At 39.2% G+C, this 14,205-nt stretch overlaps 1 protein-coding gene across 2 annotated transcripts in view; it reads left to right on the plus strand.

The window, feature by feature from the left end:
• The window catches only part of SLC39A8 (solute carrier family 39 member 8), a 72,735-nt gene that overhangs the window by 14,327 nt on the left and 44,203 nt on the right, over window positions 1–14,205 (plus strand). For both annotated transcript variants that reach the window (XM_073805564.1, XM_004318299.4), the window contains exon 3: window positions 11,224–11,386. In XM_073805564.1, coding sequence (XP_073661665.1) covers window positions 11,224–11,386 — 163 coding nt within the window. The remainder of the gene's footprint in view (window positions 1–11,223; window positions 11,387–14,205) is intronic.

Consider the following 14,205-nt stretch of genomic DNA (forward strand, 5'->3'; position numbering starts at 1 on the left):
TAGGTTAGTTATTCTGTCTTCTTCACATTCATGGATCCTACCCTAGCACTTACTGAGCCATACTGTAATTACTATTTTAAAAAAATCTGAACCCTGTACTAGTCTGTGATATCTATTGTGAGGTTAAGGACTGGGTTTATCTCAGTCACCTTCTTTATTCCTGTAACTAGCATAGTGTCTAGCATATAGTAGGTATTCAGGAAATATTTGTTAAATGAATGAATAACTTCAATGTTTTACAAGAAATTTTACACCAATATAACTTCTAAAATTATTTCAGTCAACCTAGATGTCTCATTTAGTTCAAAGTAAGCCAGCAATCCATTTATTTGATGCAGACACATTAATAAAAAAATAGTAGAAAAGAAACAGTATGTTAAAATTGAACCTGTGTGTCATATCAGCAGAAGGAAATAATTAAGTTTTTATTCCTTCTAATTTCTGAAATTTTTAGAGTTCTTTGGTCATAATTTAGACTCAGATTTTCTCCATAGCCCATAGCTGTAATTTTTATGGCAACTTGGAAACATTGATGTCAGTATTAGTTTATTTGTAGTATCAGGGCTCTACTGAATTGATGCCGGGTAAGTTTTATAGAATGAACAAGGCAACTTGTGACTAGAAAATTTGATTCTTCAGAGTTCCTAGTAAATAAGTCTCAGGTTATCAATTTGTATTTCTCAGAATTATATTCAGTCACTAGGTGCTAGTTTCTAATCTTCTTTCATTCCCTGCCCTTTCCTTAATCTATCATGTTAGTGATTGTTATAAGTTGAGTGACTTATGTGTCTGAAGCTTGCTAGGAGTTGAGGAAGATATGAAATAATACATCCTTCCTCTCTAGATGTTCATGATCTTATTAAAGAGATATCCATTTTCACGAGCATATGGTAATACGAGCAAGCACACGGTAAGTGCTAAACATGTAAATCCTATGGATAGGGGAATCTGGAGAGCATAGCAATATTAAGTAGAGGCAGTGGGGCCAAATATAGGACAGACAGAAGTTGGATACTTTGAGAGGAGGTATCTCAGAATTCTAGGTAGGACTCATGGGGCATGCAAAGTCAGAGTGAAGGTAAAATACAAGGCATTAGAACTGCTTGGTTAAAACAGAGAGTTTAAGGATGCTTTTGGTGGAGGACAAAAGGAGGAAGGAAGGTTGGGGACAGATAATTCTTCAGTGTTAGGTCTTTAGACTCTTGGCAGAAGGAAAGATTTTTTTTGGCGTGTGTGTTGGGGGCCAGTTTGAGCAGAAGATTGACAACGGCAATATTTCAGTAGAAATAGTCTTGTGTGTGGGGTGAGTAAGGATAAACAAGATGAGCCATGTATTGGGTAAGGTTAGTTAGAAGTTCCCAGCTTGTCAGTTAAATGCAAGGGCCCATCTGTCATTCTTATGCTCTAGGCCAAACCTGTTGGTCTCAGGACCCTTTTTTACTCTTAAAAATTATTGAGGACCCCAATATACTAAAGTACATGTGGTTTATATCTATTGATATCTACCATTATAGAAATTAATGTTAAGAAAAATTTAAAATATTTGTTTAACATGTAAAAAATAACAGTAATAAGGCCATGTCACGTTAACCTTGTTTTTCAAATGAAAAATAACTGTATTTACCATGACAAGAAATTAGTGAGGAGAATGGCATTGTCTTACATTTTTGCAAATCTCTAATGTCTGACTTAGTAGAAGATAGTTGAATTCTCATATGTGCTTCTGTGTTCCATCTGTTGTGACATGTCATTTAGCCTCTGGAATATCCATTGTTCACTCATGAAAGAATGAGAGTGAAAAAGGAAAATGCAGTTTTAGAATTATTATGAAAATCATGTTGACCTTGCATTTTCTCTGGCAGGTTCTTGGTAACCCCTGGGCGGGGCGGGGGGGTGTCCTTGGACTGCACTTTGAGAACCACTGTGCCAAAGTGTTGTGATATGATTGGGTCTGTGATGGACAAGGTCATTCCATGTACACAGAGGTTAGATGACTTTGAGGATGAGCTCACTTCTTGTGGCATCTGCCCCAGCCTTGAGTTGGAGAAGGGGCAAGCCTTCCACACTTCATCTCCCAGGGGACTTAGTGGGGAGCCCTTGGCGAGAAGCAAGGCCAAAAGACCTTTTAGTCTTGGCAGCAAAAGGGAGGAGGCCTAGGGGACTATCTTGCTGGTGATGGAAAGCAGAGTGGCCCCAGCCCCTGGAGCCAGGTCAGGATCATGAAGTCAAAAATCCAGATTACTTGTGCTCTGACACCACACCAGGCTTCTGGGGGTGAGAGAGCCTTGGAAACTGCACGTAGAGGGGGGGCAGGGCTGAGAACCTTGTCAGTAGCTGTGGTCATCAGAAGATGTTGTAAACCTCTTTTAAAGAGTGTATCACAGCTTTTAAAATTTCTTTTTCTTTAGTAAAAATTAAAAAAAAATTCCAGCCTGTCTTAATTGTGTTTGGAGGAACCTGTACAAAGATTGGAAAACCCTCGTGATTTAACTTTATTTTCTTAATTAAAATAGGAATACATGCATATTGCCTAAAACTTTGGCAAATACAGAGAAGCAGAAAGGAAAAAACAAAAAAATCTTTCATAATTTCACCACCAGAGGTAAACACTGTTAACATTTTGAAGCATGTTATCTCCAGATTTTTTTTTTAACATCTTTATTGGAGTATAATTGCTTTACAATGGTGTGTTAGTTTCTGCTGTATAACAAAGTGAATCAGTTATACATATACATATACCCCATATCTCCTCCCTCTTGCATCTCCGTTCCACCCTCCCTATCCCACCCCTCTAGGTGGACACAAAGCACCGAGCTGCTCTCCCTGTGCTATGTGGCTGCTTCCCACTAGCTATCTATTTTACATTTGGTAGTGTATATATGTCCATGCCACTCTCTCACTTCGTCCCAGCTTACCCTTCCCCCTCCCTGTGTCCTTAAGCCCATTCTCTACGTGTGCCTCTTTATTCCTGTTCTGCCCCTAAGTTCTTCAGAACCATTTTTTTTTTAAGATTCCATATATATGTGTTAGCATACTGTATTTGTTTTTCTTTTTCTGACTTACTTCACTCTGTATGACAGACTCTAGGTCCACCCACCTCACTACAAATAACTCACTTTCGTTTCTTTTTATGGCTGAGTAATATTCCATTGTGTATATGTGCCACATCTTCTTTATCCATTCATCTGTCGATGGACACTTAGGTTGCTTCCATGTCCTGGCTATTGTAAATAGAGCTGCAATGAAGAAAATATTTGCAAATGAAGCAACTGACAAAAGATTAGTCTTTAAAATTTACAAGAAGCTCATGCAGCTCAATATGAAAAAAACAAACAACCCAATCCAAAAATGGGCAGAAGACGTAAATAGACATTTCTCCAAAGAAGATATACAGACTGCCAACAAACACATGAAAGGATGCTCAACATCGCTAATGTGATGCAAATCAAAACTACAATGAGGTATCACCTCACACTGGTCAGAATGGCCATCATCAAAAAATCTACAAACAGTAAATGCTGGAGAGAGTGTGGAGAAAAGGGAACCCTCTTGCACCATATCTCCAGATTTTATTTAACCTTATTTAGAGCAGTGGTATCATTCTATACATATTGCTTTGTAATAATCTGTTTTTTCCCTTATCAATGTATCATAAAATAAAGCATCTTTCTCCTTTAAATAATATATCCAGGAAAGGCTCTTTTTTTGGAAGAGCTTTGAGAATGTGTATAAGCTTTGGAAGAGCTTTGAGGAAGAGCTTTGAGAATGTGTATAAGCACGTGTGTGTGTGCACGCCTGTGTACATTGTGGGAGGGACTGCATCAGCACCATAGTGGCTTCAGTAAGAACTGTAAGGAAATCTGCAGGAAAAATGGAAGACCAAATCTTGGGGAAACAGAGCTGGGATCACTTGATTAGCCACCTTTTACACCTTAGAAGATCATCTTTCTAGAATGTTCTTTGCTCAAACCTTAGAAAACTCTTTTATCATGGTGAAATAATCATGAGTAAACTTTAAAGAGGAAATTAATTGGGAAAAAGTTCAAAAGAAAGTTGGTAGGGGGTGATTGAGCACATATATATGTTGTGCAAGAGCCAGGCGGTTTGGAAGTGGTATGCAAGTTCCTTGTAACTGCGGTTGGGTAGTTCCATTGTTGCGTCAGGAACAAACCTGGAAGCGATGCCCATGGTCACTCCCACTTTGCCGCTTCTGCTGCCAGAGTGGAGCATTTAAATCACCAGTTCCTTGACGTTGTGCGGTTGCCCCTGAAGGGGAAAGTTAATGGGACTGTTCACTGGTTTCAGGGTCAGAAATGGCCTCCCAATTGTTAAACTCAAACCACCCTTTTAAGCTTTAAATATTTACATTCTTCTCTTGGGATATTTGTCCAGTTGCCATATTTGAAACATTCTTGTATATACTTCATCTTCTTTTGCTTTTATACTTGTTTTGCTTTTATATCATTTTGTTTAGGTTACTACTATGAACAGGTTTTGCAATTGGTTTTAAAAATTACTGTGAAGACAAGTGAGGGGTTCATTCATTCATGTACTAATTTGTTCATTCAACAAGTATTTACTAAGCCCTGCTGTGTGCCAGGCATACAGTATTATATTGTTAGTATTAGCATTAGTAAATACTAAGGTGGATATGAGCTCAAGGATTCCAGAAGTTTCTTTCCCATCACATAATGATTTTGGATCTTCATCTTTTCCTCTTCCTAATACACTCTTAACAATCTGAGACCAGTTCCTGGCCTCGTAGTTGTATGGTTATATGATGGTAGCTTAGAAGGATGAAGCAACATATTGGCTTCTCTGCTTGAAATGCAGGAATACTGGGTTTAAAAAAGTTTGTGTGACTCAATTACTTGACAACCCAGAAAAACTGACAGGACTTGATATTTCATTCTAATTTTGATCGTCACTGAGTCTAAATGCATCAGGAGAGCTCTCTCTCCCTGCCTTGAGAGCTCAGCCATACCTGTAGCCGTGGCCTTATTAGGAAGGTGAGCTGCTCAGCTTCCACAGAATCACAGGCCGTGCAAAACAGAATCTGAAACCACCTCTGGGGTGACCTTTGAGTGGGATGATATTTCATTTGTGGCATAGTGTGAAGGCCTAGGCTTAATGGGTACGGGATCATATGGTCTTATTGCTTTGTATTATTTAGTGGATGCCATTTGACTAGACAGCCAAGTAGAGAAGACAGCCCATGTGTTGGGAAAAGAAGGGTAGAGAAGCTTATCTTTTTGTTTTCACACAGGTTCTGGACGTAACATTCCTTTGCTAGCTTTAAAAATGTCTTTTAGGGCTTCCCTGGTGGCGCAGTGGTTGAGAGTCCACCTGCCGATGCAGGGGACACAGGTTCGTGCCCCAGTCCGGGAAGATCCCACATGTCATGGAGCGGCTGGGCCTGTGAGCCATGGCCGCTGAGCATGTGCGTCCGGAGCCTGTGCTCTGCAACAGGAGAGGCCACAACAGTAAGAGGCCCACGTACCGCAAAAAAAAAAAAAAAAAAAAAAGTCTTTTAAATAATTACTTTATGTATCGGTTAGGACTCTTTCATTTGTCAGTAAAAGAAGCTTACGTGAAATTAGCTTAAGTCAAAAAGGAAATTCATTGACTCAGGTAACTGAAGATTCAAGGGCAGAAGCAGCTTTAGGCACAGATGTATCCAGGGGATTAGTGATGGTATTGGGTACCTGCCTTTCTCTGCTTATTAGTTCACCTTCTTTCACATAGTGGAAAAGTGGCCTAAGGAGCCCACAGACTTGTAGCAATCCTAGTGGAAGAAGATTTCTTCAAATAGCTCCACCAGAGAGTGGACAAGTGTGGGTCCTATGTTCCCTGGTCAGCCCCGACTAAATCACATAGAGGGAGGCTCCCATCGCAGGCAGGTGGTCTGTTACTGGATGATGGGGAAGGAGTCTCAGGCAGGCAAAAATGATAAGCATTCACTGGCCTTAATTATTTCTTATGTTTTGGGCTTTTCTCGCTCTGTCTTATTTTCTGGCTCCCTTTCCTGCTTTTGCACAAATTATATGTGTATTCCCAAAGTTTCTTTCCTCTTTCTGTACTCTCTCTCCTGATGATCTCCTCCACTCCCACTTAACTGCTATCTCCTTACAGAAGACAGCCACATCCTTCTCTCCGGCCTCTAGCTGTCTCAGAGAAAGCTCACTCATCATTTCCATCCGGTGTCCCACAGGCACCACTGCAACTTTAAATGTCTAAAATGAAACTTGCCACCATCCTCCGAAATGCCTTTCTTTTCCTAGGTTCTCTAATCACACCAGTAGCAATATCCTCTTTCTACTTTCCCGGAATTCTAACCTCAAAGTCGTTTATGACTGTTTCCTCTGCATATTATTTCTGCTTCATATGAACTCTCATAGTTCTTTATAATTACTTTATCACCTTCTCTCTGGTTTTATAGATACTGGTGTATCTGATTTCTTCTGCTGAAATTATTTTGGTTTCTTGATGGAAGGTATGACGACTTATTTTTCTCTGTACTATTTCTTTCTCTGTTGTCACCCTCCACCTTCCACTCCTTCCATCAATGTCATACACAGAATTTTATGATGCAGTAAATACTTGTTGAATGAAGGAAAGAATTTATGTGATGTGTAGTATAATTACATGGTTATTATACTTGGTATTGTTAAAGAAAACCAGAGTCTGACAGTAAGGTAATAAAAACAGATTTTATTCAAGAACTATTGCAGTAGGGGAAAAGGGACCTCAGTATAGAACTGGGCTCAGTTCTGAATACATCATGGACAAGTGGGGATGTATAGCCAAGGAACAGAGTGGGGGTCAGTGGATGGGAAGTTACTAAGAGGAAACATCAGGGGTAGGGAGGGAGTTTGGTTAAATAGACCTAACAGGATTCCTGCTGAAGCCAGGGTAATCAGATATCAGGGTGAGGAATGAAGAACTTGACCAGACATTGAGGATATTAAGATAATATCAAGTATTAGGGCTAGGGGGTTCTCTCTAAACAGACTTGGCAGGATTCTTGCTAAAACTGGGCAGTGCCAGCCCTACAAGGATGGATGCAAGGCCGAAGCCTAGAGGACTTAGAAGAACCTGACTAAAGTTTAGTCAAGTAGAGAGCCTGTGTAATTATCTACACTGTGTAATCTCAAATCTTGCCTAGCTCCTTGGCATTTATTATAAGCAGATTTCCACTGTATAAAATGTTGAGGGAGGAATTTGCCCTAATCATTCAACCTTCCCCCGTCCTCACCGTTCAGGCCCTGGGCGCTCATCCTGTTTGTCTCTGCTCTGGGAAGCACTGCCCTTTCTTAGACAACTGCTTTCTTTGTGTCAGGTTCAACTCTGTTAAATCAAAGCACAATAAAAATCAGTATTGTTTAAAGCCAAATAGCGTGCAGTATAAAACTATTTGCGTTCCACTTGCTGGTAGATAGCTATTTAATGAAACTAATTAATTAATTTTCACTCATAACTTCACTCCTTTATTTTTATTTATTTTTTAAATTAAAATATAGTTGACGTACAATATTATGTTAGTTTTAGGTGTCCTATGTAGTGATTTGACATTTGTAGACATTATAAAATGATCACCTTGATAAGTAGTAACTATCTGTCCCCACACAAAGTTATTACAATATTATTGACCATGTTCCTTATGTTGTATATTACAACCCCATGGCTAATTTATTTCATAACTGGAAGTTTGTACCTCTTAATCCCCTACACCTAATTCACGCCCCCCCAGCCCCCTTTCTGGCAACCTCTGTTTGTTTTCTGAAGGTAGATCGCTAATTTAAATAAGGCAGGCCTGTCGTTAATTCAGTTTTGTCACACTGTTAGTAGTCCATCCTCATTCTAAAATCATAAAGCAAGGCCTAGAGTTTTGTCATCTCTGTACCTTTTTGTTCTTTCTGAACAGATCATCAAGACTCTCAGCTATCTTTCAATATTGAGTATGTGTTCCTTGATTGCATTGGTTTGTTTTTTTTTTTCCCTAACTGTATGTAGGACAGTGTCTTTAATGATGTACAATGGGCAGTCTGGGTATCCTTAAGGATAGTGACTTGAAAACTCTTGACTGCCACTTACAGTAAAAAATGAACTTTATATTGTGGTCCAGTATACATGTGCATGGTATGTATAAAGTGTAACTGAAGCAAAAGTTTGACTAAGCAATACTTCTGTTATGTGTGATACACTCTGTAGTTGCTATTATATTGTTTTTTACTTACTGATAAAATGCTCTCTGTGATGTTGTAAGTGGATTTTCTGATCCACTAATGGGTCACAATTAGAGTCTAAAAGGAACTGCTTAACAGTCATCAAGTTTTACGAAGTCTTAGATTGTTCATTCTGAGAAGACTTTTGCAAATTATCTATGGGCAGCATCCGTTTTCCTCCTATTTTGGAGTTGGAGGAACTTCCTTGCAGGGAAACAGTGCTGCTTTGTATTTTCACTTCTACACCTATTTATTCCTGGAATCATGCAGTGGGGCAGTCGAGCCACATGGACTCTGTAATTTTATTTTATTTTTTTTGGCAGCGCTGCACAGCTTGCGGGAATCTTAGTTCCCCAACCAGAGATTGAACCTGGGCCCTCAGCAGTGAAAGCACGGAGTCCTAACCACTGGACCACCAGGGAATTCCCTGGACTCTGTAATTTTTGAGCCTAGCATTTATGCTTCTGGGTGTCTTCACAGTAATGAATAAACTATACCCACTTTCTCTCCCTCCATTGGCTATCAAGCTATTTTCTCCCTCCATTGGTTCATTATCCCTTATTCTTGGTCTTAGGGAAGACTGTTAACAGAGCATTGAGTGTTGTCTCCTATTCTAGGGATGGCACACAGCTATCATTGTCACGAACCCAAAGGAGAGTTTAGGTTCAGTAAAGAACAGTTTTAGGCACATTCTTAGATGTTACAAAAATGGTGTGTACATGTGCATTTTCTTTAAGGCAATTGAAGTCTTACCTTTTGACAACTCCATACAATTTGATGTATTTGATGTTTTTCATCTTTCCTTCATAATCAGTAGTGATCTTTTACCAAATCTTACATTTTTCATTTGATTGTTTCTGTTGTGAGGGGAATTACAGCACTTTATGATGAAACAGTTAACAACAACTTTTGAGTTCTTGGTACGGTTCATAGTGTATCAGTGACTTTGGGCTGCCATAACAAAATACTGTAGCCTGGGTGGCTCAAACAAGAGAAATTTATTTTCTCACAGACTGGAGACTGCAAGTCCAAGATCAAGGTGCCAGAAGGGTTGGTGTCCGGTAAGAGCTCTCTCCTTGGATTGCAGATGGCTGCTTAAGACAAGGTGTCTCTTCTTATGAAGCCACTAATCCAGTTGGAGCAGGGCCTCCCCCTCATGACTTTATCTGACCCTAATTACTTTCCAAAGGCCCCATAACCAAATATCATCACATTGGGGGTTAGAGCTTCAATATATACGTTTGAGGAGGACACAATCCAGTCTAGAGTACAAAGCTAAGGTCTTAGTGGGGTTTAAATATTGGCTGAAGTATGCAAAGAAACGTTCTTTGCAGTTATTAAAGATAGACGTTTTTCTTTGAGTGAATGGGTATTTTTCATACTCTATAATTCTTATAACATTTATTAGCAGTAGTAACACATTTAATTTCTTTTATAGTCTTCTTAATAATGCAAGTATATAGAAGAAAGTTTACAGTTAAAATATGCCCAAGAGTAAAACGGTACTTTTAAAATGTTATTTCTGCAGAGAACTTTTTTCTAATGCAGAGTCTATTCCTTATTAACAGTTAAATGAACTTCTAAACAGCCTAGCACCATTATAATATAGAAATATTGTAATATAGAAAAGCTACCCGCCATCATTGAGAATAATAGATATTTTAGCAAGCAACAATTTGTTCTAAAGACAAATTGTCTCTCTCTCACTTCTATATTTTAAAACAACTTTTATGTATTGAGATTATTATTGCAGTCCAGGATGGATGAACTTCTTAACCATGAAGTTGTAAGGGAACCAGGTGTGTTTGTCTACAAGAAACGGTATACAGAGGTATTCCAATAGCCTCCACAAAATACCTATTCAAACTGAGGAAAAACAGAGATGGGAGATTGAGGACATAGAATTGTCTTAAAGCTCTTTGTGTGAATTGGTGTTGGTCCACTGATAATATATATTTTTTAACATTTTTATTGGAGTATAATTGCTTTACAATGGTGTGTTAGTTTCTGCTTTATAGCAAAGTGAATCAGCTATACATATACATGCATCCTCATATCTCCTCCCTCTTGCATCTCCCTCTGACCCTCCCTATCCCACCCTTCTAGGTGGTCACAGAGCATGCAGCTGGTCTCCCTGTGCTATGCAGCTGCTTCCCACTAACTATTTTACATTTGGTAATGTATATATGTCCATGCCACTCTCTCACTTCGTCCCAGCTTACCCTTCCCCCCACCCCGTGTCCTCAAGACCATTCTCTACATCTGCATCTTTATTCCTGTCCTGCCGCTAGGTTCTTCAGAACCATTTTTTTTTAAGATTCCATATATATGAGTTAGCATACTGTATTTATTTTTCTCTTCCTGACTTACTTCACTCTGTATGACAGACTCTAGGTCCATCCACCTCACTACAAATAACTCAATTTCGTTTCTTTTTATGGCTGAGTAATATTCCATTGTATATATGTACCACATCTTCTTTATCCATTCATCTGTTGATACATTGTTATAGTGACTTTTTGTAGAAGAGGTAGTGTTGGGCTTCCCTGTTGGCGCAATGGTTAAGAATCCGCCTGCCAAGGCAGGGGACATGGGTTCCAGACCTGGTCTGGGAAGATCCCACATGCTGCGGAGCAACTAAGCCTGTGCGCCACAACTATTGAGCCTGTGCTCTAGAGCCTGTGAGCCACAACTACTGAAGCCCTCATGCCACAACTACTGAGCCCACACGCCTAGAGCCCGTGCTCCACAACAGGAGAAGCCACTGCAATGAGAAGCCTGCACACCGCAACAAAGAGTAGCCCCCACTCGCCGCAACTAGAGAAAGCCCATGCGCAGCAACAAAGACCCAACGCAGCCAAAAATAAATAAATTAAAAAAAAAAAAGAGGTAGTGTTGTGTGTCTAGAGGAAGTAGTCCATGCCTCTTTACAGTATCTTTGCTTGCAGCCTTTTACTCTGTTGACACATATATGGTTACTTTGTTTCTTCTATTTCAGTGTTTATCGGCGGAAGAGATCTTTTCCCTTCATGGATTTTCAAATGCTACACAGATCACCAGCTCAGACTTCTCTGTCATCTGTCCAGCAGTCTTACAGCAATTGAACTTTCACCCTTGCGATGATCGGCCCAAACACAAAACAAAACCAAGTCTTTCAGAGGGTATGTTGCAAGCTTTTTCTCCCATTTGTTTGAAAACTCTGTGAGCTAGTCTAAAATGAAATTAAGATGCTTCTTTTTCTGCTTTATTGCTCTTAATTAATCTACGTAGAATCCCTTGGTAAAAAAATACTTATATTCTGGAAGTCTTTAGAATAAATATAATTAGAACTCATTTAAGCTTCAGAAGTTATGCTCTTTTATTTATGGAGTCAAATTTACTTGGTACCAATGGAAAATTTTATACAATTCAGTCCTTGATTTTAAGCAATACATGTTTTATGTTGTGTATATGGGATGGCACATTCACTATTTGGGTCATAATTGATCAATTTCCATTATGTTGTACTTATATTATTTTAAAACCTGTCAATTTATCTGTCATTGTCAGTAAAGAGATAAGGAAACTAGTGTGGTTCTAGATTAAATCTTAAGGTACTGAGTTATTACTGCTTTAATTTTCATAAATAAAAGAAATGCCAGTGACTCTTTTAAGTGCCTTTAGTGGTGTTGCCATAGGTATTGTAAAGAAATTTTTAAATATAAGAAAGTAAGTGTATTCTTACTGTATAGTCCACATACTTAATTAAACAGGTAGAAGAGTTCTTTCACCAATGAGATAGATCAGTTGCTGAGGGGCAATTTCTTGGTATTCCCAAATTGCTACCTGCCCCACATGAGTATTTTAATTCTCATTTTTTTGGTTCCTTTATTTTCTGTGTATTAAGCATTCAGTAGTGAACAAGAAGAAAAATTCCCTGCCCTCTTAGGGCTTACAATGTAGCGAAGAAAAGAAATAGGAAACATTTATACAAACAAGCAAATAAATTATATAATTTCAGAGTGATAAATGCTATGAAGAAACTAAAGTAGGTAAAGGATAGGAGATGGTGGGTGAGTGTGATTTTAGATGGGTCAAGGGAGGCCTCTCTGATGAGATTACATTTGAACAGAGTCCTGACTGAGGAGAGGGAGAGGGCCATGGCTAGATCTTCTCTGGGGGACAGCATTCTTGGTCTAGGGAACAGCAGCATAAGCTTGGGGATGAGCTTGACATGTGTAAGGGACAGCGAGAAAGCATGTGTGTCTGGAGCACAGTGAGCGGGAAGCAGAGTAGGAGATGGTAGCCAGGGGCCAGAAAGGGAGGGCTTGTACGGTGTGGTAAACTGATTGAATTTTATTCTGAATGTGGTATGAAGACACTGTAGGGTCCTAAACAGGGGAGTGATGTGATTTTATTTGGATTTGTAAAAGATGATTCTACCTGCAGTTTGAAGAATAAATTGTGAAGGGGCAAGAGTAGAAGCAAGGAGATGGGTCCGGGGACTACGGCCAGGGCTGGTGCTCAGCTTGACGGGGGCTTGGCCTAAGGTGGGAGTGGAGGAGTAAGGAGATCTGGTCAGATTCAGGATGGATTTTGGAGACTGTGCTAATGTGGTTCGCCTCTGCACTGGATGTGTGGGAGGGAAAGATGAATCCAAGTTTAAGCCAGAGAAACTGCATAGATGGTTGCACCATATCCTGGGATGGACAAGACTGGGGAAGGAGCACTTTGCTGTGGAGGAAGCGAGTGGTGAGGACCAAGAGTATAATCTTTGATGTGGTTAGTCCGAGATGTCGATGTAGACCCACAAGGGGGCGTGTCCAGTAGGCAGCGGCACACGCATATTTGGATTTCAGAGAATAGTGGAAGCTGGGGATTTGTCATCTCAGAGATGGCGTTTGGAGCCACTGGTCTGAGTGAGCACATCTAACGTGAATATAGATGGAGAATATAAAGAGAGGAAAGATGAAGAAGAAAAGGGAAGCCTCAACAAAGGGAGTGCCTGTTTTATTGGGCTGGCCAAAAAGTTTGTACTGTAACATGAAAAACCTGAACGAACTTTTTGGCCAGCCCGATACTAACTTGTGGATTCCTTTGTGTATATATGAGCATTTTAATCTCACTATATATGAATAAAAGGGGTAACAACAAAGACAAAAATAACGACAACAGCCAACTTTTATGTAGTCCTTTCTATAACCGATACTTTTCCAAGTTCTTTCATATGTTAACTCAGTTAATCTTTGCACAACTGTATGATGGAACAACTATTCCCATTTTACAGCCAAGTACACTGAGGTGCAGAGAGTTCAAAGTCATTTGCTCAAGATTTATACAGCTTGTACGTGGTAGAGCCAGGTTCAAACCCAGGCTGTCTCAGCTTCAGAACTCATGTTCTCTTTTGTATTCTATATTTACATATACAAAGAATAGAAATTACCAACCATAATTTATCAATATAATTAGAGATTTTGTGAGTAACAATAATTTCAGAGCTCATTGTTCACACAAATATTTTTTCTAGATATTTGCTATTTTAAATGATATTTTAAACAATGAAATGCCCTGGATTCTTTACATAATAGTTCACTTAATATAGAGTCAGTTTTGAGCTCATTCAAGGGAATGGAAAACCAAAATAAAAGCAAGCCAAACTCTGATATTTCAATGGGCAGATAAAAGAATCTCACTTACCTGAGACCTTACAGTTTGTGATTTTGAAATTGCCTCTCAGGTACTTTATAAACTCATATTGATGAGTGCAATAAACTGATGGTAAATTAAATTCTCTAGGAGATTAATTACATTTTAGCAATAAGTTAATGGTCCAAAGTTGCCTCATTTTTTTTTTAAGATCACAGAATACCATTCAGTTCAAATAACAGATAAGAGTAATAGTATCTTATCCTTAATAGTATCCCTGAAAATCACACTGTCCAACTCTGTAATACAGTTGATGACATAAGTCTATGTTCCAGAGAGGTTAAATGGCTTCCTC

This window comes from Tursiops truncatus, chromosome 5 (genome assembly GCF_011762595.2).
Source record: "Tursiops truncatus isolate mTurTru1 chromosome 5, mTurTru1.mat.Y, whole genome shotgun sequence".
Lineage (NCBI taxonomy): Eukaryota > Metazoa > Chordata > Mammalia > Artiodactyla > Delphinidae > Tursiops > Tursiops truncatus.